The sequence below is a fragment of the Sylvia atricapilla genome, chromosome 11 (genome assembly GCF_009819655.1).
Source record: "Sylvia atricapilla isolate bSylAtr1 chromosome 11, bSylAtr1.pri, whole genome shotgun sequence".
In the NCBI taxonomy this organism is placed as follows: domain Eukaryota; kingdom Metazoa; phylum Chordata; class Aves; order Passeriformes; family Sylviidae; genus Sylvia; species Sylvia atricapilla.
Window position 1 is genome coordinate 18,429,942 of NC_089150.1, and position 26,288 is coordinate 18,456,229.

At 42.8% G+C, this 26,288-nt stretch overlaps 1 protein-coding gene across 1 annotated transcript; it reads right to left on the minus strand.

The window, feature by feature from the left end:
- Positions 1-7,941: 7,941 nt before the first annotated feature.
- Positions 7,942-25,731, minus strand: TAMM41 (TAM41 mitochondrial translocator assembly and maintenance homolog). The gene is made up of 8 exons (XM_066326940.1): positions 25,569-25,731; positions 24,557-24,736; positions 23,170-23,262; positions 20,681-20,831; positions 18,467-18,606; positions 16,266-16,437; positions 14,183-14,245; positions 7,942-9,178 (listed from the first exon to the last, which is right to left on the minus strand). The coding sequence occupies exons 1-8, from the start codon at positions 25,704-25,706 to the stop codon at positions 9,102-9,104; spliced, it is 1,014 nt and encodes a 337-aa protein (XP_066183037.1). The 5' UTR covers positions 25,707-25,731; the 3' UTR covers positions 7,942-9,101.
- Between the last annotated feature and the right edge of the window lie 557 nt (positions 25,732-26,288).

The window sequence follows — 26,288 nt, forward strand, 5'->3', positions numbered from 1 at the left end:
ATTAGTTTGAGAAAACAAGACACTGGACAAGAAAAATACCATGAAATATGGAGAACAAAACCACAGGCACTGAGAAAAGATCTGAACTAGACACTGGTACATATCACAAGAATTAATTGCTGCAGACTAATTACAAGACCTTTTAATATGTATCTCTGAGAAAAAAAAAAGTCTGCTGCTCCTGTTTCTGACTGCTGGAGGGAAGAGGTGGGAAGGGTTTCTTTGTTTAACCAGACAGAGCTCCTGGGATGAGGAGGAGCTTGAGAAAGTAGAGGTCAAAACAGCTTTTGATCCTTTGGAGCTGCTCTTACAGCTCCCAGCAGAAGTTTTGGACCAGGATATTTATTAACCATCCAAAGACCCTGAGGAACATCAGCTGGCTGGGAGCAGTGGCCCTGAGCATTCCCCACAGACAGGCTCCACTGCAGTGAGGTGTCAACATCTGTGAAGAACAACAACAAAATGAAGTGCAAGTTGTCAAACACTGGGAATCTTGGAAAAAAGAGCTTAGCACATCTCAAGAAAACCTTGTTGGAGCTGCTGAACTGAAGACATGCTGCTCACCAGGGATATTCACAGATTAGGAAAGCAAACCCAGTCTTGGGTGATGAGCTGTATTTTGTTTTGCTGGGGTGTTAAAATTTGGTTTTCATTTAGCAGGAACTTTCTAACCCAATGCAATCAAAGGCTCTTTGCTGATTCAGATACCAGCAGTCATCTACTTTGCTGAAACCCAAAAACTCACAAGGATAGCTGAGGGTCTGTAGCTGAACTAAAATCGAAGTGGTGCTTCAGCACCCAGGTAAAGGGTGATGCAAATCCTGGGATACCATGGCCTGTTCCAAAGGTGCATTAATCACCAAAAATTCATCACAATCTTCACACAGTATGGCCAGTGCAACAGAAGGTTCAGCCCCTGTGTGAGGGAGCTGGGATTGTGGCTGGCCGTGGATCTCAGCTGCCTCAGGACCACGTTTTAAGACTTTTTTGGGTTGTTTTTTTTTTTTTCCCAGTACAGAGGCAGGAAAGGTCCTGAAATCAGAGGGCAAAACACCATATTCTGGCAAATTGGGAGTCTGCAGGGAGATCCCATGGCCTGGTCACACACACCCTACTCACTCATTAATCCTGTAATTATGATTGAAATTGTCTGACACCTGTTCCATGACCAACCAAAAAAAAAAAACAAAAAAAAACCAACCAACCAACCAAACAAAAAAATACAAAAAAAACCACATTTCCACTGAAACAGGAGTTGGTTTAAAATGCCCTGGGCAAGTTTCTGTCTCCACATGGCCCCAGCAGTGTCATAACTCACTTTTGGGACAGACTGCTGTGTCCCACACCACAGGACCCAAACCTGGCCTGCTGAACTATGTCTGAGTGGTCTCAGGGATTTCTAAGAAAGGGGACAAATGTTGTGTGGCTTTAATCAACAGTGCAAGTGCAGAGCTGCAAAAAGCTCTGTTTTCCTTAGGTGCCCATCTAAGGAAGGAATTTGCCAGCTGGCATCACTGGATGTAAAAAAAAAAAAAGGGGGGGGGGAATTTAAATTTATGGAAGTTATTCCAGTTTCTGACGGCCATCCCATTTGATTTTCAAACCAAACTCTGCACAAAGATGCTGCAGTTGGTGCCAAAAGCAAACATTTTCTCCAAGCTATCACAGACCTCCATTATTTGTCACAGGTTTAATGAGGCATGGCAGTGCTTTGCCATCCCTGTCAGTCCAATTACAGTGCATGCCTCCATCTATCCACACCTTCTTTAATAAAATAGGTGAATTTTACACCAAGTGACAGCAGGCTTTTAAAATCCATCTCAAAGCAGGTTTTCTCACACACAAATTACGTGGCCTCAGAAGGAAACATCTTTTCAGCAGTGTTTACACTCCCAAACCCTGGATCTAAAACTCTTCCTTGCACAAATCCACCTTCAGCTGCACTTCAGCCCAAAGCTGCTTTCCATAAAAACACACCCAAAATTCAAAATACGTAAGATTTAATTTTTTTAAGCTAGTTTCCTATTCGTTACACCACGATGTGTTAAATTGCAGTAATTCCAGCCAGACAAGTTGATCCAAACTGTAAAAGTTGATGGAGATGGTTATTTATTACCTGCTTCAAGACAAAGCTTGCCCTCTTCATAATTGTCTGCCCCATCATCCAAGGGAAGATGAAAAGAGAATAATTTTAGTTGGAGCAGGGTCAGAACAGCAGCACCATCTTCAAGCAAACAATGAGATACTTTCAGACTCAAACAGAATCATGACCACCACCAACTCTGCTCTTTCAGAACATTTAACCACAGGTACTTTTTTGGCTTGCTTTGTTCTAGAGAAGGTTTCACCCCATGGAGGTTCCCATAAGATGAAGACAGACAAGATAGCTGAAAAATATTAAATACAAAAGGAGTGTCAGATGAACAAATTAAAAGCAACCCCCAGCCACAACCCAATGGTTTTAATTTGTTAAAGTTTTGTTAAACACTGATAAAAAGACCACAAATGGTTCCCAGCAGAATCCAAATGGCAAATTCAGTATAAAGGAAAGGTCAGAAAAGTCAGTGATCTGCAGCTGAAGGTAAATATTCAGAGTAACCTCTTTATTACACACTTTCTTCTTATGCAGTAAACATCCACATAATAGATTTAACTCCCCATTTGATTTGCATCCTGTCTCTCACACAGGACCAGATGAACTTCAATCCAAGAGGGATCATTAAAATCACAAACAGGTTGCAGCTCAAGATGAGATGCAAAATTCTTTTTAGCGTTTCCACATTAATTCATAACAAGCTACACAATTTCCATCCATCTGCAGGCTGTAAGAAAAGGTTCTTCAGTCACCAGGATTCCTTCTAAACTAAAGCCAGCAGCAGCAGGACAGAAGGAACTGGGCACTAAATGATGTCTAAAGCCCTTTGGAATCTCCATCTTTCAGCCCAAGGATGGAATCACTCTGGAAGAACCAAGCTCAGGAAGAACCCAAGGACATTTGCTGGATGCAAACACCCACCCTGCTTTTCACACTGTTCCTCTGGGCCAACTGTGCAGCTCTTACAGCCTGATCTTGCTGATTACTGAGGATTTGGGATTCTTCCACACTGGGGCTTTCTGCACTAAGGTCAGTTATCTCCTCAGCACAGGTGGATTCTCTCCTCAGCTTTCCAGCTGTGCCCTTTCCAGGGTTTCTTTCCCAAAAGGCTCACAAGGAGTCGGGCTCTGCTCCCAAGGGACAGGGACAGGGCAAGAGGAAAAGGCCTCAGGCTGTGCCAGGGCAGGCTCAGGCTGGACACCAGCAGGAATTTCTCCATGGAAAGGGAGGTCAGGCCTTGGTAGTCTCCAGAGAGGTTTGAAGTGCCCATCCCTGGAGGTGTCCCAGGAATTCCTGGATGTGGCACTCGGAGCTCTGGGCTGGGGACAAGGTGGGGATTGGGCACAGCCTGGACTCAGAGGTCTGGGAGAGCTTTTCCAACCTGAATTATCCCGTGATTCTCTAATAAAGTAACACACCAATTTCCAATGTTATACTGGAAAGGGAATCATGCTAAAATTAGTCACAAACAACAGAGGAGACATTCTTCAAACAACAAAAACATAAAGCAAAATAAACCAATCCTGGTCTTAAAAGCAGCTGTGCAAGTACAACCCTTCAATATCATCCACTTAAAAATGCTGTACGAATTGAAAGTGCAGTGATGGATTTCATCATCTACTGCTGTCTGCAGGGAACTCACCTTCAAACTGCCAAAGTGCTGCTGACTCAGTCTCCTCCTTGGCAAGAATCTGCTGCAGGGACAGAGTTAACAGGGGTGTGCAGGATGAGCACAATCTCACCCAGCCCCCAGCCTGAGAGGCAACGAGGGGAAAGAAACAAAGAAAAAAAATAAAATATTGTCTAGAATTTCTTGTGCAAATGATTTGGCTTTAAAAAGCTCTGCCCCGGGCTGTAAAGCCAAAGCAGTGTGACAGCATGGTGAGGAGCTGCTCTGTGTCAGCCCTGCTTGGAGCATCCTAGGAAGGGAAAAACTTGGCTCTCACTTGTTGTACAGAGAGTGAGCCAGACACTTCACCACTGCTGAGAGCAAGACAACTTGAGGATGGCAACATTAAAAGAAAAAAAACCAAAACCACAGACAAAACCAAAAAAAACCCAAAACCACTGAATGTTCCCCTCTCATGCTTCACTATGAATTTTAAAATAGGAGTTTTGAAGAGGCTTTGGCAGGAGGCAGAGATTAAGCAAATAATCTCTGTGTGGGAACACAAGCTTTGAAATTTACCAAGTGTACCACGGAGCTAAAGAGATCCCATGTAGAGATGTAATACAAATTAATTCAATAATGAGATGTTTTACTATTTACTTGGCTTACTTAATTGAGTAGGGGAGGTATCTTAAGTATCAGGTTCAAGGTTTTTAAAGAAGGTTTCAGTACGACAAAGGGAAGTGAAGGAACCAAAACACAGAGTGTTTGTTTTTGGTCAGTCTCTGCTTTGTTTTGCTTTTAAAGACGGCTCCTTGTGGCTGCAAACTCCTCGAGATCAAATTTAGTTGAATTCAAAAGGAAGAAGAGCCCTCTATACCCACTACACCTGCACAGATTTTCAGTCTGTCTTTGCAACTGCAAGACCTTCAATTTCTCAGAAAAAATACTGTGTATAACCATCCAACAGTCCCCAGCACTACTGGAAAGGATTTGGCAGAATGCTGGATTATGAAGGCAAAAGTTCTTAGACTAAAAATGTAAATAAAATACTTGGGAGTTTGCAGGAATCATTTCAGAATGTATAGTCTGAAGCTTCCTGTTCATGTAGTAAAACTTAATCCATTTTCAAACATTTCTGATTGAAGCAGGCTGAGTACGAGGTTAAAACATGCAGGAGTAAAGTGATTAGTGCCTCTCCCTAAGGCAGTCATTAAGTTCAGGATCAGTTAGCAACTGTGGTGGAGATTTTTATCTAGAAAAACAGGTAAATAAGGTCACTGCAGAACCTGGTGAAAACACAGCATCAAACGTGAGAGAGCAACTGTTGACTCCAACAAAAAGCAGCCCAGAAAATAGCTCTGTGGAGATAATGTCTCTTTTTCCTGCAGTAGGGAATACAAAAAAAGGTCATTTTCTACCCAGACTATATGGCCAGCAGAGTGACTCTGAAAAAGAAGAATACTTTGTCCTCTCTCAACACCTTACCCAGGAAAAAACCATCAGACACACACTGAGCTGATATTCTGATCTTCGAAGCATATTTCAACTTCAATTCTATTTTTAAATGAATTGCTGGGAAAAGGCATGAGTCACACAACCCTGCTCAGATCCCCCTGCACTGGCTACTCACCAAGAGCTGTGTTTTTATTCTGAACTTTCCCAAGTCAGAGCACGCTCTTGCTTTACCACCTCAGTGTGAAGAAGAACAAGGTTCAACTCCCTGAGCCACCCAGGAATCCTGGCCTCTGTAACCATCTTGATCTTCCCAATTTTGGCACAGATGTTTGTTGCAAACATCAGGAAGCTCTGGGATGCTGCAAACTATTTCTGGCCAGGAAGGGATCCCAGCCCAGCTGTCTGTGCCTATGGACACCCTCCTTGTGCTCAGCCTCTGCTGACAGGGAAAGTCAACACAAAGCCTGAAGAGAAGCCTCAGGGAAGCCCAGGTGAGAAATACAGGCTCTACACTTACAGGTACAGCTGGAATTTGGGGTGTCCCACAGTCAGGCACCTGGAGAATGTCCCTGCTCCAATCCTTGGGAAAAGGGGAAATGTGCAAGCAGTGAAGGACACGTCATTCATGTGCTGATGGAGGTCAGCAGCCTGGGTGGTTCAGCTTTGTGCCCTCCCCAAAACCCAGTTTAGGAGCAGCCAAATGATTATGCATGCACTCAAAATTTTCGATTTTTTTTTTTTTATTTCCCCTTTTTCTGTGTCATCCAGTTCATTCCCTCTGGAGCAGGAGGCTGTTCCCCACTCCCCTGGCACTGTGGATGTCAGAGGCAGTGAGGCCCATGGTGCTGACTCACCTACACAAACCCTCAGGAGTTTGATTGGGTCCAGGCGCTTCATTACAAAGAAGCCTTTTAAGACATCAGAAATAAATCATCTGCCTGGTTGCCTTTAATGAAAGCTCTGTTACACAGGAAAAAGGGGGAGGGAGCATGAAACAATATCCACAAGCCAGAAAAGAGGGATGTCTGAAGAACAGAATGAAAGACTTGAGAATTAAGTCAAGAAGACAAACAATAAGGTATGGAAATGGAGCAGGAAGGTACAAACAGGAAAGTTACAAATGGAATGAAAGGCTGAAGTGACCTTTTTTTTTTTTTTTTTTTTTTGTGAAAGAACAACCACACCTCATCAGGACAAAGAGGCAGTAACATATTCCCATGTCCCGACTTCCCGTGCAACAATCCCCGGTTATTTTAGTGGATTACAGCTGCATGAGCAGAAGAAATCATTTCCACACAACTGGTGGGGAACTTCAAAAGCAGCTAACAAGGCTGAAATCAATCTCTCTTCTCTTAAAAAGTTTTACATAGCAAAGCTTTGTAACAACTGCCCCAAGTATTCTCTGAACAATGGCGAGGAGTTCAGAGCGAGCTGCTCAGGGCTATGATTCATTCGTGGCTCCCTGCCAGAAAAATAAATACATTCAAGACCAGCGGCCCCAAGGGGAAAGGTAGGCCACTCTTTAAAAAGCACAAGATGAATGATTTACAGAGCAGAATCTAGTTTTCAGCCTGTATGGATGAGGAGGAAGGACTTTTTTTACATCTCCCAAAGATTTAGTGCATTTAGGTTTAGACTTGGATGCTGGCAGTGCATCAACAGATGGAGTGAACTGGGATCTGCACAACTCACTGCAAAGAGCAAGGAATGACCTCTCCAACTGCTGTACACAGAGCTCAGAAGGCCCAGCCAAGCCTTGCACTGGTATCCAGACCAACAGAGCCAGCTCAGGCTCCAGGAAGGGCAGAAAAGTCCCACCTGTGCAGGGCCAGCGGGATCCTCTGGCACAGTGACAGTGACAAACAGAGCTGGGCAGGGCCTGACACCACTCTGCATCTGCTGCACATAAAACCACTTAACTGGCTGCTGAACAGCCAGCAGGACTTTGCTTTTTTTTCCTTTTCCCTCACAACAACATTATTTCTGGGATCAATGCTCAGCCAGCAAGGTGCAGGATGGAGATTGGGGTTTTCCAGCTGGTTTGTCACTGCTCTCTCATGTTCTGCACCACCATTTCAGCAGCCAGCACCTTCAGAACATACCAAAAGCCACTTTAAAGTGTGTCTTTAATATTCAGAACATGCTCTTTAACTGGGTTGCTAAGGGCTTTTAAAAGAAAGCTGCTTTGAAATGCTAGCAACTCCATCAGTAAAAATTTCCAGATTTACCTGGAAGTGGCTGAAATCCCCTAGTTCTACTTTTTATAATATAAACTTTGCAAACTGGGGACTTTGCCCTCTTACTAACAGGGCCAGAGGATGCCAGGGCCATACTTTGCCCCCATAAAAAGAAAGGTTGTACCATCAGCAAAGGGACATTTGAGGGGATTTGTTTTACACATTCTGTCACCAATGGATAATGCAGTGTTGGCAACCTGCCTCTGACCTTAGGAAGTTTCCCAGTGATTTATTTCCTATTTCACAGTCATTATTTCCTGAGTCTGGATTAAAATTTCAAACTCAAATATTTGAAAATAATCAAAATTGAAAAGTTTCCCTGTGATTAAAGCAAGCCTGTATGAGTCCTATTACATACAACAATGTATTTTCTATTGTCTTTCTTTAAATTTATGCTCTGAACTTCTCCCTGGAAACAATTAGCAGACAACTCCACTGCAATAATTCATCTTTTAAAGTGAGATCACTAAATTAAATGTAGCTTGAGATATGGCCCTGATGATCACATAACACACAAGAAAAAACCAAACGTGCTCTGAAAATGCAAGGAAAGATACATTTTATTTCCTTTTTTTACCATGAAATTATTTTTTATCATTGACATTCTTACAAATAAAATGAAATCTTGGCTGAGTTTATTTGTCTTAAGGAAAATTTCCCAAATTAGCAAACCCACCTGAGTCAGTGTGAAAAATACTCTATTTACAAGAGATCCTCCCAGTTTATTGCAGCAGACATGGATACTGCCAGCAATGCCCATTCTTTCATGGCATGGTAAATGTAAAACTCCAATTTTCTTTAGTTTAGCTAATTCAAAGGGAGTTGAAGTTTCATCTTTCTGGGCAGTATTTTAAGGGAAAAAAGAAAAGATAATCCAAGAATCAAACAATCTGTGCTTTTGTTCATAATATTCCCGATTTTCAAGTGTTTTGATGGAATCTTCTGCCAAACAACAAATATTGCACAGGTCTGCCCAAACAGACCAATGGAATTCTGATTTTCCTTCCAACTCTGGCCCTTGTGACAATGTTCATGAATTGGGCACTTTTCATCTCTGCCTCATGAGAGGAACACATAATTTTATTATTATTAAATATCCTTGTTTATTAATATTATTCAATATCCTTATTAAAGGATGTGACACGTGCCAAGCTGCTCTTTTCCCTCTTCCCCACTGAAAGTCGCTGTGGCAGTTTTTGGGATTCAGGATGTCACAGGAGGATGCTCAGAGGAATTCCAAGGATGAATTTGTCAGGGCAGGAATGTCAGAGGACAGTTTCATGTCTACCAAAACCTCAGTGGATTCCCCAGTTCTGTAAATCCCTGAAGGAACTAAATTTGGGATATTGAGCATTTTGAAAAAGACTCGGAGGGTATTTTGGGAAGTAAAGCTACCAACACATAGAAAAATGAGTGGCTTTGGGGTTTAATCTATCTTTACAATCAATCTTTTTTTTTTACTTAGGGTTCTTCAAAATATACAGGAAAATTCATTTCAGTATTTACAGAGTGTAATTCCTTTGCCCTATTGCCAAGAAACCTCCCATTTAAAAAGTTCCTATTTCATTAGGAAAATTGGACATGTAAATCATCAGAACTGACTTCTTAAATACACTGTAATCTTCTCAAATATGCAAAGTCACATCTGCAAAACATTTAGAGAAAAAGTACCATTTATTTACCATACACAGTATGTAGAGACTCAAGATGTCTTCTTTAACCCTCCCTTTGTCATCTTATATAATTTCTTCAAACTGTAAGTCACGGATTTCTTTGCCCCTGAAAGAGAAAGGAAAAAAAAGAGAAAAAAAAATAACATTTAACAAGGCTGACTCAGCCAGAAGGTTCTCAGTGCATCAAATGAAGGATTTCCCTGGGGGAATGACAGCCTAATCCAGCAGGCAGACATGCAAATGAAAAAACCTTCCTGTCACAGTCAGGACACAGGAAATAACACCACCAAAAAGACTTTTAATGCCATCAAAGCAGAGCAAAGAGAGCAGAGTTCTGGTAAACACCATGCCATGGCACACAAGAAAGGCAGACATCTCCATTTTCAGGCATCCAGCAGCAGTTGTTGTCTCCAAGCATTTATGACTTTTAGATATGATGGGACTGAGGATGACTCCCAGAAAATTTGTAAAATGTATCCTTGGAGTGAAAGGATTTCTGAAGTTCCAGCAGGGATGAGCCTTCTCTTACAGCCCTGGATAAAAACTCCACAGCCTTTGGCTGGCTTTAGTCACGGAGTGTTTGTAACAAACCACTGTTAGTCTTGGCATTTCAGGGGATTCTGAGATCCACAGCTACTTGCTTTTCCTTTTTTGTTTACAAAAATCACCCCAAACCAAACCAATAAAACCACAACATAACCCACAGAGTGACTGCTCAGGCCACAGCACACTCCAATCACACCTCACAAATTCAGAACCAAAAAGGCAACTTTTTAGTGCTGCACAAAGAGCTCTAATTTTGGCACCTGCACAGGTTAAAGGTGTAGCTGATCACATTTACTACAACCTTTACTATGTTGATTTAACTGAACACCTGACAAGCCTGACTAAAAACACACAAGGAATCTAGCCAAAAGTCACATAATATCACAGCCCAGAGCACAAGGAAAGATTTGCAACCAACAAGGAACTTCAACCCAAGTTTAGCCATATGCTGCACTGGATTTCTTTTTTTGGTTTTTTTTTTTTTGGGGGGGGGTGTGGGGAGAGAGTGGGATGGGGGTAATAAAAAGAATATTTGATTTGGAAGGACCTCAAAACAATGAAGAAAGGAAAGCAAAAGAAAGAAAACCAAGACATAATATTTTAAGTGATAAAGTTATTCAAAGTTGAGTTGCAGGAAGTCAAGAGTAGGAAAAGTGCACTCTTATTTCTGAAGGACTGTGACAGAAGTCTCTGATAACAAATAGACTGCAAAGAATCAGTTGTGCACTTCTCATGTCTCCAAATGCAATTTGAATAAACTCAAGTTCACCTTTTGTAGGAAAATATCTGTACATGTATTTTGAACTGACAAACCCATGTGCATCCCATATGCTCCACCTTTTTCATATTTACCAGGTTTCTGCAAAAGCAAGCACAGTAATCAAGTCATGACAGGCGTTTCTTTGCAGCATCTCCAATAACAAGTAAATAACCACGTAAATCCTGAAGTGCCTCTAAAATCTGCATGGAGATTGCACACAGAGCAACAATTTCTGCAGCAGCACAAAGCCGTGCTTGAGCTCTGGCACAGCACAGATGAAAAGAAGTTGAAATGGTGTGACTGTGGCTCTGAAAATGCCCAAGCTGCAGGAAGCAGCCCCTCTGACCGAGGAATTGCTGCTCTGCCATTCCAGTGAATTCCAGGTGCTTTGGGAAGTGCAGTGCAGCGTGTGGCAGATCCACTGCAGCACAGCTGCTGCAGGGCTGCAGCAGGCAACGGTGCAGGCACTGCAGCCTGCAGGGGAATCTCTCACCTCACCTGCCCACCTGCTCAGCAGCTCATCCCTCTCCTGCCTCTGCTCTCCCTGAGCTCCACCCACGGCAGGGAAGGAGCTGCCCCAGCACAGGATTGTGGGCCTGGTATTGCTGGGTCTGAGAGATTTTAGCCTGCTAGCAGCTGCTGACTTTTTCCCAAGGAAAAAATTTTCAATAACTTTTTTTTTTTTTTTTTTTTTTTTTTTTTTCCCAAAAACAATTTTGGCAAACAACTCTCCTTTCTCAAAACAGTCTTTCTCCAGGGAACGTTTTGCTGTTTCTCTGGTTTAACCAATGGGATTAGAGATGTGTCGTTCCTATTCATCAATCATGTTAAGTCAGTATCGAAACACCTTATAAAAAGTAGTAAGAATTAGACAATAAAAGCCTTTTTTCTATACTCTTTGCCTTCTGAAATATTTGGAATCTCTCCTCTTTCTTTGGTGTCTTACAAGGACACAGGATTGTCCATCCCACTGCTGCCCCTTGGGCTTATCAGCACAGCTGCAGGAGAACTCAATGCCTGGAATTGCAGCTCACTCTCACAGTCTGGAGCACTTCTGGACCACATGAAAATGTCTCTTTGCTTCAGCTCCAAATCTGTGACTCGGTGGTTCCTCCCTGCTCGATTTTTCTGCTCCAGGACCCAGAACAAAGCCCTGGTGCACGTGGGAGCCCGCAGCGATTCAGGGTAAACACAGCCCGGGTCTGGTTTCACTGAGCAATCCTCCTTGGGTTCTGTGCAAGTGTTGGTGCTGAAAGGCAGCTATTTTCCTGGGAAATCCCCAAGGTCTCCTGCTAGGTTTGCTGCCTGCAGTGTCCTGGATTTCCTTTCGATGCATGGACAGCTGTCACGTGGAGCAAATAATTATATATTTGTAGTGTGGCATGCACAGACACATGCCTATTTACAGGTATTTACAGTTATCTGCTCAGGCAGCTGATGAAGAGAGTAGTTATCACAAATCCAGATTATTTTATATGTAAACCTGCTCCTTAAAAAAAAAAAAATCTTTGAAAAACAAATGCTATTCAGAACATTGGTGCTAACTTAAAAGCATCTTGAACGAATGAAACCTGCTCCTTGAAAAACAAATCTTTGAATCCTTGAAAACAAATGCTATCCAGAATATTCGTGCTAACTTAAAAGTATCTTGGACAAATGCTTCAACTGTAAGGTGGTATTTATAGAAAAATTTTTAAGGCTTGCAGCATTCCTTGAGTAAAATATAAAGAAGCTAAAGAAGTCTCAACATCTCCCTCAGAGGAGCTAAATATAAGAGTTGCAGTGAGTTCCCAAAGGCCAGGCAGGCTCTGGCTATGTGGGAAAACAAAGCCAGCCCTGGTGCCATCTCTAATGGGAAACAGAGAGGAAACCTCACCACAGCCTCGAAGAAACACACAAAAACTAAATAGGGCATTTAACAACAAACAAAAACACAGAGCTGGAGCTCCACTGGAAAACCACATTGGCAGAGAAAGATGAAAAAAGTTTTCTTAAAAATGGGTTGAAATTCCTTCTCCTGCTCCTTGCCAGTAATGCTAATAGCCAGCATGGCAGCTCAGCACAGCTCTTGCTCATTTACCATGGGATTTGGAAATTCTGGACATTGCACTGCCATGCTGTGGACCAGAGCAGGCATCTCACCTTTGCTGCTGTCCTTAAGGTAAAAGAATCAGCTAAAGAAAACAGATTGTGTCCTCTAGAACACCTCAAAAAGAGGGATGGTCAGCTAATGAACACTTTCTTTTGCAAGCAAAGTATTTGTACAGTTATTAAGAACAGAAATAAAAAGTCAGGGCTTAATGGAGCCACAGATTTCATGATTCTCTTTCATAATTTTTTTTTATTTTAAGCTACTCTTCCTGACATAAGCACTGCAGAAAGTCAGAGCCTTATATTTTTCCTGAAGTCTCTACTAAGTGTGAAAATAGGCCTTAGAGAAACAGAATATTAGACAAAATCTGGAGAAAGAATAAAGAAAGAAATGCAGCATCTTTAGGGGCTGAATTTAAAGCTCCACACTTTCCTGTAAAACACATTCCTTGCCTGAGTCAAGCAAATACTTCCATGCAGGAGCCACATTCCTGTTTCCTCTGTGTAAATTCTGTGTCCTGGGAACATGGAGAGCCCCAAGAGCTGCCACAGCCAGGAATGCTGCCACAGAGATGCAGTTTAAATTAAGAAACCTATGGCTGGGAGAAAATCTTCATTAGAAGATACTGACAGATTTAATATAAACTCAGTCATAAGTGTTTGGAGATAAATATTAAAAAAATAAAAATAAAAAAGGGCAAAAGGTTTTTGCTGATTAACTCTAGAGCCATGGACACTCATCCCTCCTCAATTCCAGGGCAGATCACAGAAACTCAAGAATACTGAGGTGACATCCCTGAGCAGTTAAATTTCACTCCTGAAGCGTGTCCCTAATGGCTTTAACCACATTCTGGCAGAAGAGTGTAAATACACCAAAAAATTAAATCATGCAAAAAGTAAGAAAAATCCACTCTCTCAAGCCCCCTTGCTCAAATTTGGCTTGTGCTGGAGGCAAAGGAGTAAAATTGGTTTGCTCTACCTAAATCAAATCACAAAACTATGTCATCATCACTAAAGCCACTAGTAGAAAATAGTTTTTAAATAACAACTCTACATAACTGATTAGAAGAAAACTACAGTTTGTTTTAAAGGGGAAAAAAAGCCACTATATAAAAGGGAAAGCAGTTAAGACCAAGGGAAATAGAGACATTTCACACATAACTGATTTCAGGTGCATGAAGCCAGAAATGATGATAAAAATTACAAGTTAGGACCCCCAAAGGCCCAGTGCCAGGAGAAGCTGTCAGTGATTTACTGCAGGACACACAAGAGGAGCTAAGGAGCCCCAGAGGTGATATTCTGTCCATCAGAACAAGCAGAACAAATAATCACCACAGCTTAACTATTTCTGTTTTACTCTTGCCCTTAACCAGCTCTGCCCCACAGGGCACTCAGGATAACCTGAATTCAACAGGAATAAAACTGGTTTTAACCCTTCCCTTCCAATTGTTTTGCTCCACAAAATCTCCTCTGCACAGATCCAGGAACAGAGAAAATGAAAGCTGATGTTGTTTGGTTAGTTTATTTAAGTCCCTTTCAGCATTTCATAATTTTGCAATAAAGCCTCTGCTTTAAAAGTTGCTTTTATTTTCCAGGGACTTTTAATGAAACACACAAGTGAATTCTTTCAGCTCCTGTGACAATTGAGGCCCTGTCATTTTTCCTGTGTGAAATGAGAAGGCCCACGTTGACAGAAATCACACACATTCTTACCAGCTGTCAGGATGGTTTTAGCACTCTGCACTAGACTGGAGGATCTCACAATTCCTGAGATGCCTGCAGAGGGAAAAGCACACAGATGTTACCCATCTCAGCACTTGTGTGGAGATTGTTTTTCTCCCTTCCACCATGCACAAGTTAAATGTTGTTCCAGTTGCACAATCAAGCTAGCCTGAAAGTAAAACATATACTGAGAAAATTTGAGTTTTCTCTGCTTTTTCATACTAATTAAAGTATTCTCTAAACTGTTTTATTTTATGTGTAACATACAGAAAAACCCCAAGTCAGTATTAAAACAGACAACGAGCAGTAGGAATTGATCAAATCAATTTATTCAGTGTTCCCATTAGCTCTCCACTAAGATGATTAATCACAAAGGATTCAGAGTTGTTCCATGTAAGTGCTGGTAAATTAACATTTTAGAGCAGAACAAATGATGCTCCATGTTTACTTCAAAATGGGAATGGGATTTGGCACTTCTCTGATCAGGCAGAGACACCTCTATTGTGCAGCTTTTCCCTGGCTTTCCAAATTTCAGCTTTTGGAGATAAGGCTTGTTTACCACTTTGCACTGTGGCACATTCAGTTCTCAATGTCCAGGGGTTCTTAATAGAAAAAAGAAAAAAACCTTAAATTTTTTTTTTAGAACTATTAATTTATATTTGTTCTAACACGTGTAAAAGCATACTGATATGTACAAAACTACTCACATTACTAAATACTTGAAAAAAATGCAGAACTGCAGCAATCTCAGAGCTAATCTTCCAAACCGACACACTCTGAATAGTTTCAAATATTTTTAAGTCTTGCTTCAATACTGAAGAACAAAGCCCAGCATAACCCATGTATAAGTAAGGATACAATCTTCCACTGGAAAATCATTTGAGGGGTAGGAATAGGGAAGGGAAAGGAACAAATTATGTTGATGTAGCAAAATATCTTGGGACAATGCAATTCAACTTGAGTGATCAGCTCTGTCTTGCAGGATTCCCAAACGGCTTGGCCTGGCCTTTAGCCAGATTGATGAACTAGGAAAATGCTTTGGCCACAAAAGTGGAAGAATATCTTGATTTGTTCTCCTAAGAGTTTAAACTGCAGGGCCTGAGAAGATGTTTCCAGTTTGCTGCTCCCTACAGAACACAAGCACAGCACCAGCAGCTCAGGGAGGGCTCAGAGCTCTGTGTGCACTTCAGACACTGCAGCCCCTGCTCCCAGATCAGCTTTTATCCCTTTACTGGCTCAGCCCAGCCCAAGAAAGAGGCTGAACAGCTCCATGTGCAGGTGGAGTTCATCCCATGCTGTCCATGGAGAACTGCAGCACCAGGAGCTTTATTTCCCCCACAGAAAGCAGGCTGAGAACTCCCTCAGCTCCCTGGTTAGAGTCTGGTGGCTCTCAGGCTTCTTGGGCATTTTTGCTGTGCTCAGGGAGCTTGCAGAATTGGCTGCCTGGAACAGAAAACGTCTCAGGTTCTTAAAAGCATAAAGGACCCCAAGTAGTAAACCTTCTCATTTTCCTGCAGTGTAGCAGAGCATTGGTGTCTGCAGCATCAGCTTTAACTTGCTCCTATGACATAATCTTGCCTCAGAGCAGTTGTGCTGATGAGAAGCACCTCAGCCTTTTTGCCCTGAGCTGGAGTTCTCTGCCAGGGCTCACATGTCTGGGCCAACCACGATGACTGCCAGGGGAAATGTCAGCAAGTCAGAAGTGACCTCAGCCTGGCCATCTACGACTAGGAGGATACAAAGCTTGGAGTTTCGATGAAGTTTGGCCTGAAGATGGAAGATCAGAGTCAGGTGATCTAGGCAGGCCACACTCTTATTCCTTTAATTCTGCCTCTTTCAGGACCCAAACCAAAACACATCTTCCTGTATCACTAGGAATGCTAGTGATAAGATTTCAGAGAACCTGTCTGCAATCAAATCCAACCCAGGCTTGTAGGAATGTATTTCATGATTAAGCTCCTGGATTTTTTCACCCTTCTCTTTAACCCACTCTTCTGAAATAGGAGAACATATACAATTGATTTGTGTATCTGTCATGTCTTAAAGGAGATTACAGCCATTGGCCCAGGCCTACCTTGATGCACCAGAAATCCACAGTCAGGGTCATGGGCAACTTGCAGTAAAATTTCTTCCACATCTCTGTTCTTTCCAGGAGGGTTTACCAGAGCAGTTATCTTTTGTTGCAGAGTCTTTGGCAAAGCCATAAGCTGTGTAAATTGACCTTCTGGACTTTTATCAATCTGAACGTTATAAAAATAAGACATCAGAAACATTCAGTTCTCTTTTTTTAAAATAAGAAGTCAGAAAATTGACCTTTGATAAATATCTCACAGAACCTGATCCATTTCACTAGAAAAGGTCCTTGACAATGCTAATAAAAACTTCCCAAGTACAAGGAAATTCAGTTCTCAACTTGAAGAATGACTCATGCAAGGGTTTTTATCCAAGGGAAGACACACATGATCTTGCTGTGTCTGCAAGTAAGTTTTCATTGAAACTGTATCATTTCTGTTGTATCCAATTTCCTTTGGAAACCTAAGTCCAGGACAATAAAAAAAAGTTCCCCGAAGACCACTCAGCTGAGTTTCTTCTGCCTGAATATAATCAAACTGCAGACACACACACATTTCTTGTTTAGTTTGAAAATCATTTTCTCTGCTTTAAACTCCAAAGCACATCTGGTTTGGATAATTTGAAGAAAACATTCATCCCACATTTCCCAAATCTAAATCAGAAATCCAACGAGCCTGTTTTGAATACAATGATACCAACACACAGGCCTGGACAGATTTCTCCAAAAATGTAATGCACGATGGGGCAGAGCTCTCTGAAAGTGGAGGAAAATCTGAAGAGCTCCATTCCTCCCACACAAGGTTTTAGCCACTTCATGGAGACCTCAGACAGGAGTCTGGTTGCCCTCTCCACTCCCTTTTGTCAGTGTGGAGAAAATGATCTCCAGATGAGTCAGCCCCAACTCCAGAGGCACCGACTGTGAGCGGCTCTGAGCATTGTGTGGGAGGAATCCGTGCCTGAACCAAAACTCCGAGCTGGGCTCTGCCTTCCCTCCCTTCTAAAGGAATTTTCTCTGTAGCTCTGCATATCCTGGAGAAGGGGCTTCTACTCTGTGTTAACTGCACCCTCAGCAGCACTCAGCCACCTCAGGCTGGGCAATAACTGCCAATAACCACAGGAAGGTGTGAGCAATAAAATCTTAAAGCACTTGGTTGATTAAATGCCCTCATTTTGCTGTTGCTTAGAAGCAGTCTTGATGACTGTTATGAGATTGTGGAGAGATTTATTATCCAGCAATAAATTTGCAGTATGCTACCCGGATTTGTTTAAAGGAATTTTTTCTTGAAGGAAGTGTTACTAATTCTTTCCCAAATTCATTTAAATATTGCTCCCACCAAACTGTTCACAAGCAATAAGAAAACATGGAGACAGCTGCAGGATAATACAGATTGGCCTGTGTTTTATCCCAAAGCATTGCAGTAAAACTGTTTACTGCACTCAAGCCTGCAGTTAAATCAATTTCTAACCAAGACACATCCTAAAAGGTGGCATTTGGGAAAGAATTACCAAGGCTTGAGGATGAAGAAATGTCCATGGGACAAGTGGTGCTATTTGGGATTTCACCATGAAGCTTCTATCACACCAGAATATTCACACAGGGACAGGCAGATTACAAAAGGAAAAACTGCTACTGACTCTGGTATCTCTCCCCTAACTGCAATGTTACACCAGAAAGATGGAATTCAAGGTATTGGTCACTCTGAATTTCCCCAAAAAACTAAGGAAAAAATGGTTCTGTATGAGTATTAATGCCAGAATTTCCCTTGGCTTTAGTCAGCTGATCTACATAGCTAGAACTGGAGGAGGTTTTTTGTGAGATGCAGTTTTTGATTGCAGAAAGTTGCACCTCTGAGTTACAGCCTCATCTCTGTAACACAAACCATCTGTTTATTCCTCACTTCCTAGCTTGTTATTCCCATATGGAAGCCATTAGAACACACATTTTACAATGCTCTTGCTCTGCTTCCCTTGCTGGGGTCTATTCTGTGCCCATACTCAGAGAAAATGAGCAGTAGTTCCTCCATATGAAAAAAAATGGTATTTAAGGCAAGTCTGCTGGTTGCAGGATTAACTGAACAACAGAAACATAACAAACAGCAAGCACAGGCTACAACTGCTCTGCTGGTGCACGGCATAATTCCTGCCTTCTGTCAGTGATAAAGCTTGTTGTGAAGCTGTTTAAAGGAGAACACTTGCCTCGAGCCTTCCCAGCTGGTGCTTGTACACCACTTGAGGGCAGTCCTGGAGTATGGTACTGTACAGCTTCTGGAAATGGGCAACGTTGGGCTTCACTATGTTCTGTACTTTGGATTTGTCTTCTCCTATTATCATTCTGAAATCACCTAGGCAGGAAAGGAGAGAGTTAAGCCACTAGGAAAACCTCAGAAACACAAAGAAGGAGAACTCTATTCTTCAATATTATATATGCTAATATAATACACAGTAATCATCTTCTAAGAGTCAAAGAAAACTGTTTAAACACCTTCCAGCACAGAAAAAATGTCCTTGAAGGCACATATTGTTATGTGGCCTCTGATCAAATGTCATCAGCCCACATGGCCACATCTCCACATGGACAACAAAATAATTCTAGCTGTCAAGTAACAGTAACAGTCTTTGCAACCATACCTCAGTCTCAACCATTACTAAACAAATTGTCCAGTCCTCATCCTTTGTATCCACAAACAAATGAGCTGAAATTTTTCAGTTTGAGAGGTAATAATTTGCATTGTTTCCACACTCCAAGGGCAGTACCTGGAGTTCAGCTAATGGCAGTCATGGTAAGATCACTGGATCACTTTTCCTCTTAGCCATGTATTGTGTTAGTAGTTTCAAACAGAAATTCATTTTAACACCACTGTTACGTTACTGGCCTTTACATTTTCTTTTCAGATACGTAACTGAAAAGCTTCAAAGAGAATAAATGAAAAGCCAGTCAGCCTGAAAGCATTCCACTACCTCTGTTAGCTACCAGCCTGGGTTTCCAGCCAGGAGTTAGATGCTCAGTGTAGCTTGTATCAACAATCAAAATTCTGAATCAATTCCTTTTCCCACTTCCCACATTCAGGAGATAAATGTTGTTGAAAGGTGGCAACTTGCTAGCCTTCCTTGATTTATTTCAGTTTACGCCAAGCCACAAAACAAACACTTCCAATATAAATGGGACTGACTCAGTGCTCTCAAAAAATGCAGGAGAAAATAAAGGATGAACATTTTCTAAATTAAAGCATGAACAACTCTTTTCAGCAGTCTCCAAGGAGACTGATTAGAGTAACACATAAAATCAATTTTGTCTACTAGTACAGCCTCTGAACAAAATGGCAGTAAAAAAAATATCCATGAGCAGCCTTTTTCTTGTACATTCCCAACTGGGAGCTGTGTTGCTTCAGCTTTGCTCACACAGCACAGCCAGTCTCAGCATTTGACTGTTTTTTATTAAATTGCACTGTTTCAAAGAATAGATTAAAAGTATCTTGGTCACTCGTGCCAGTGCTGGGCAGGCTTCAGGTGGGCAGATAGGCAGTGAACACCCCTGGCTGGCAATGCCACTGTCAGCAGCCTCCTCCTGCTGCTTTCAAACAGGCAACCAAGCAGGAAAGAACTGCTCTGGAAAAGCCAGCTGCAATCTGAACTGCCCTGAGCAGTGCTACATAAAACAGTGACACTCCTCAGTGCAGCCAAGCTGCAGCTTAGACCCCCCTGTGCTTCCCTTAAAAGCCAAAATTGCAGTTCTGAATGAGCCAAGGAAGTGCTGTGTGAAGTACAACTCCAATCAAACTCCTTCACAGTAATTCCAGGAAGCATGTCAGCATTTAAAAAGCAATGCTGAGTTAAATTGTAACAATCACATCTTATACTGAAGAACCATTTGCAGTAGTTTCTTCAATATTTTTCCTTACCAATTTCTTTAAAAAAAAAGAAACTCAGCAAATACCAGCCAGGAGTGTTACATGCAAATCAAAGAATCAGAATCTGTATCTTTAAGTGAACTAAATAAGAACCTTAAACACAGCACACTCCAAAAGAGATGACAAGGTATGAGTCAGACTATCAGATGACTCAACGCTGCACTGAGTGGAAAGAAAATTTTTTTTTCCCAAGGTTTTGAAACATTCCACCAAAATACAATCCAGAGAGAGAACCCCCATTATTTCATCACATCCAATCACTCACACTTAGCTGTTCACAAATCAAGCAGGTAGAGGCAGCGTGGCTGATGTAGCTGCACCTATTTCCTGTGAATAAACCCAATTATTGGAGCTCTTACATAACCACCATTCGCAGAGAATGTCTGGTGATTGCAGCAGTGCAGGCCCAAAGCAAGAAGGGAGATGATTGCTCACACATGAGACTCCAACTGTGCTCCAAGAGCTCCACACAGAGCTCTTGTCAGGCACTTGATTCCCCTCGACTCACCAGAGTAGGAGAGGCCTGCAATCTGCATGTAAAGGTCCTCTTCAGAGAAGCTCTCTGGCAGCATGAGGAAGGCTGCTGTCACTGCACTCTTCAGGTTGCTGACAAGAGCAGCTTGCAGCCTGCTGTTCTCATTCTGGGCCAGGATCTTCACCTGGAAAAGCAGAGCCATTTGGAAGCAAGACTTGAGGGAAGTGCTACTGAAGATACAAATGTTCCTTATTTTTCATGTTGGATTGAGTAAGAAATTAATTTAAGATTAGATCTTATTAGCATGGTACAACAAGTACTAGAGAATCCCCCCTATGTGAGAGAAAGGGACATGTTTTTAACAATTAACACCGTGCTAGAAAAAGCAGTTTTCACACACAGGTTTGGAAGTGCTACATGCACCAGACATGAGCTAATAAGAGCTAGTCAGCTTTTCATAGTCGTAAATTTCAGATTAATCAGAACAGGAAATATGAATGCATCAACAGAAACAATCCACATGTGATTGTGCAATAAGAAAAAAGACTATACTAATAGAGAGCAGAACACCCAGACAGAAGTAAGGTTTTTTTATTCACCTTCATTCTTTTTATGTTTTCTTTTTTTTTTTTTTAATAGAGGACTCCCCTGCCAAATGTTTCAAGTAGTTTCTCCGACAGGAGTTGTCCTAAAAGAAGCAAGGCTTTATTTTTGCACTTTGCATGAGCAGAATGTGAACTCGAGGGGATCTTCACTTATCCATGAGGAACAGATCACTTGAATGCCTCTACCTGCCACAAGAAGTGTTTTTTTTAGGAAACACTGAAACTGATCAAGACTGACTAGAGAATCCAATCACCTGGGATATGGAAATATACCGCAATAAAAAGCAGATCTTTGGTAAGAACTGAAGGTAGAAACACCCTGGAACATGAAGGGAAGCTGGTTTAGGAGATGGATAACCAGAAACAACTCCCCTAGGAACCCCTGCTTCATATGAGTTTGTCTTTTTCAAGTGTTCTGCTGAAGCAATATTACCTTGCTTATAAAATGCAGCTTTTTAATATTTGTCTACTCTACAACACCTTAAGATTCAACCCCATTGGCCATTGTGAACAAAGGTAGCCCCCCCCTTGATTTTTCTCAAATCTCATCAAGCAATCCACTTAGATGTACATTTCTATCTTGTTGCTACAGGGAAGTGTAAGGGAAGTCAGAACAGAAAAATCTGTGGCACCTCAGGCAGTGACACAGGTGACTGCAATACCTTAGGATTGCCATGGAAACATCAGCAAGTTATGGACATGCCAAGGACACCAGTTAGAGCCTTTTAAAACAAAACTCAGCACAGATGCTATTCCTCCTCATGGAAGACACCAGCCTTGCCTTAGAGAAGCAAAAGGAATAACCTCTTCCTTTTCTAAAAATCGCCCTGATACAAAACTAGGATTTTTTTTTCAAAAGAAAATAATACACAGGCTTCAATATCTGAATGCCTGAACCACTGATGGCATTTATGAACAAATTTTCAACAGTTCAGAGAGCAACAGATCTCCTAGGAAGTCAGAGAGCAATGGTTACCACCCTGGTAAAACATGAATGTTGATTCTTGGGGTAAATCTGACAGAGCACCACAGCTAAGGAAGGCTTTTCCACAGCACAGAATTTATATTCATTGTACCATGTCACAAATCAAAGCAGCAGCAAATGCAGTTACACTGAAAACAGCTCCTCACTATTCACTGGTGATGTGACATCCAGAATTCTCCCTTCAGTTATCTTTCTCAATGGATTAAGTTTCATTCTTTACAGAGATAACAGCTGCTCTAACCTGGGTCATGCTGTAACACGTCTCTGCAGATAAAGCCAGTAGTCTGAGACAATCTATTCAAACTTTCACTCCAAGTTTTTTAGCTAAAAGCATAATTCACTTCTGTTTCAAGACCTGAAGAGAGTTCTCCTCTAATTCTCCCCCTGCCCTCGTAACAAGTTTTCCCTTTGCACTGCTGCCATCTGCTGAAAGCACATCCAGGCAGGCACCAGGGGGAAAGCAAAGATTATTTCCTGTGATCCAAATATGGAGGACAGAAACCAAAGTGCAGAGCCCATGGTTCAGTTCTGAACCAGACAGTAACTGCACAGCAAAGCTGCTTCCATCTTTAAAGATTTCCATTCTTTATCTGTGTTAAATTTTGGCCACCCATATAATCTGCTATAAAAGGCAAATAATACATTTAACATGAAAAGGATTTGGCATTAATGGAGTCCAGTTATTCAAAATTTCCTACAGTCAGATAACTATTATTAGTATTCTCACCTTTAGGGGCTCTTTTTCCACAGAACATCATTAAGAACTACATTTCACCTCCTCTCTGAGGGATTATCCCTCTGGGGCTACACCCCTAAATCAGGGCAGATTAGTTGTGCTGCACAGAGCCCTACGAAATAAAGTTCAAACTCCACCTGATTATTTCCCAGCCCTGTAATTTCCTGCACTTCCAGAGAGAAAAGGGAGCAGTTACCGGCTTCTGGAGGCGCCCAGCCACATAGAGAGTTTTCCAGTGAAACAAATCCTCAATCAGGGCATCAGTGCTAATTACTCCATATTTTATCACCTGGAACAAAAAAACAAAGCAAAATAAAGGCTTTTGAAAAAACCCTATACTTGCACCGTTTTCCCTACATGGAACTTACTACTTGCCATAACTGTGCTTAATTCTAAGGCACACGTAACTCCAATAAAAAACTGGAAAATATTTTTATGTTTTAATTAACACATACGGCAAAAGAAAAATCTCCTCTTTACATTCAAGCTTCTGCAGGGAGAAAATGGAATGCATGGAACTAAGATCCTTTCTAGAATCAAAGCTGCAATGAAGTCAGCGGTCAAATATTACAATAGCTGGAATAATCCACATAATCCTTCATGATATAAAAAACCCTCAAGCAGTAGTTTGTCAGAGACCTAAATTAAAACCTCCAGACATTTATGTATACTGTTATTGGGAGGTGGGGTTTGTATCAGGGAGTTTTTTCTTTTGCTCTTTGATGTTAGGGAAAAAATCTGTGATTTTGCAGCTTATTTTATGTAACTGGAAAAGAAATGGGACTTTGCAGTTTGTTACCAATCTGCACTACCTGAATTTCCAAAGATTGTCACGACAGCAAGGCAGCCAGCTCCAGAAATTCTGGATAACAAAGGATCACAGCCTGTGATATGACTGAGTCATTAGAACATAAGACCAGGGCATAAAGAGCCAAGGATACAATGTCCTGGCAAACATCACTGCTCCTTCAAATGGAATCCCAAATCTCTCTTTTATATCAAACAAACAAGGTTTAAACCCCAAAATCTCGTACAGGGACAAGAACAGCAAGACTGACACTGTTTCCCTCACTCCTCCCTAACACACACAGAGGAGCAGGAACAGGATTTGCTGGACAAGAACCACTCACCAGAATTATTAATTACACCCAAGCCTCACAGGTCAGGATATGAGACACTAAACAAAACAAATGTCAATTGCAACTTGCATTTCATATCAAAGAGTCCACTTTGCTGTTACTTACATGGTAAACTGCTGAAATGAAGCCCCACCAAAACTTCAGCACCACCAAAACTGGCAGACAAAAAGCAGTAAGGAATATAAATCCAATCCCTAAAATGCTTTAGATGTAAGTCCCAAACACTGCTCACACTTCTAAGGTGCAAGACCAGATGCTCTGTTTGCTTTTTTAATTAAAATGCTGCTAGTGAAACAGTTTGAGGCATAAATATTGAAATACCACGAGTTAATCTACAATTACAATCTACAATATTTGCTTCCTGAAATCTGCTTTAAGCTAATCATTTTAATACTTCCCAGACATAAATATTTTACTTAATTTACTCAGACTACTTGTACTTACCCTGTCATTGCATGGCACTAGGGTGTTGTAGTAAATTCCTGCTCCGTATCTCTGGATGGTACTTATCTTTTTGGGCCCAAAAAATTTAAGGAAGGAATAATGACTCCTGTTCTTTACCAAGTTCGTCATATGCCAGGTCACAGCATCATCAACAGCAAACACAAAGTCCAGCATATTTGTCTGAGGACAACAAGAGGCACGGTGGGGTTTAAATGTCAGGAAGAGCCAATGTTATCATAATAATTTAAGATATACACAGTATCAAACTTCCAGCGGAATATTTTTCATGAGTAAAATTAAAAAAATGAAAATGAAACCCAAACCACAAGTATTAACGTCAGGTACAGTTTAAAGGTTCCAGCGACGCTGTGTATTTATTGTCAAGTATATCAGACAGTCCAAAACTTTCCTGTCCTGGTCATGAGCAAACTTCAGCGCCCCAAACCAGGGGAGCAGCTGTGAGACCTTCACCTCACTCACACCTCATGGACAGCTTACGGTGAGGATGTACAGCACTTTTTGGCCAACAACGGGGAAATAGGGGCACAAAAAGGCACCACCCGAGAGCTGGCAGCAAGGAACTGCATTTCTAGGATATGCCTCTGTAGTGTATTCCTTTGTTTTTGTCAACAAAACCCAAAAACTAAAATAAACATTGTTTCCAAGCTGCTGGCCTTCAGAAGATGAGGAAACCCTCCACACTGCCATTTCACTGAGGCAATATATTTTAAATGCCTCGCACACGGTGCACGGCAGTTGGGCCAAGCTGTAATAACTCTCTAGAAGCAGCGGTAAATAACCTGACCCACAGTCGATACACGCTGGGCCGAAAGGGACCCCGAGCCCGCCCCCGTGCCAAGGCCACTGCCGGGACCGGCCGGGGCAGCCCTGGGCACGGCCGGACACCCGCCCCGCCGCGCTCCCTGCGGCCTTGGGACCCTCGCCGCTGGCCGCTCACACGCCGCAGGGCCGGAGCCTCCGGCGCCCGCAGCGCCGCGGGCCCAGCGCTCACCTCGCCGCGCTCGGCCGAGGCCCCCGCCTGCCGGAACACCCCGGAGCCGTAGGCGAAGGCCAGGCTCAGCTCCTGCGGGAAGTGCGCCAGGACCCGGCGGAACTTCACGGCCGAGCTGGACAGCACGGGCAGCGCCATGGCCCCGGCCCCGGGCCCGGCCCGCCCACCGGCACCGGCACCGGCAGCGGCACCGGCAGCGGCAGCGGCGGCGGCGGCAGAGGCCGCGGCGGGGGAGCGGCGCCGCGCTGCGCCCCCTGCAGCCCGGCGTGGGCATGGCGGGCCGGCCGCGCCGCCGGGGGCTGCGCTGGGCGGGGCGGTGACCGGGATCGGCTCTGAGTGCTCTGTGTGCTCCGCTCGGGGTTCTCTCGGCTCCGCTCACTGTCCCCTCAGTGCTCCGCTCACTGTCCCCTCAGTGCTCCGCTCATTGTCCTCTCGGCTCCGCTCACTGTCCCCTCAGTGCTCCGCTCGGGGTCCTCTCGGCTCCGCTCACTGTCCCCTCAGTGCTCCGCTCACTGTCCCCTCAGTGCTCCGCTCATTGTCCCCTCAGTGCTTCACTCAGGGTTCTCTTGGCTCCGCTCATTGTCCCCTCAGTGCTCCGCTCAGGGCACTCAGAGCTTCCCTCGTGCCCCCTCTGGACTCCGCTCATGGTCCCGTCATGGTCCCTTCAGGCTTCCCCTCGGGTCCCCTCGGTGCTCCCCACATGGTACCCCCAGGGCCCCT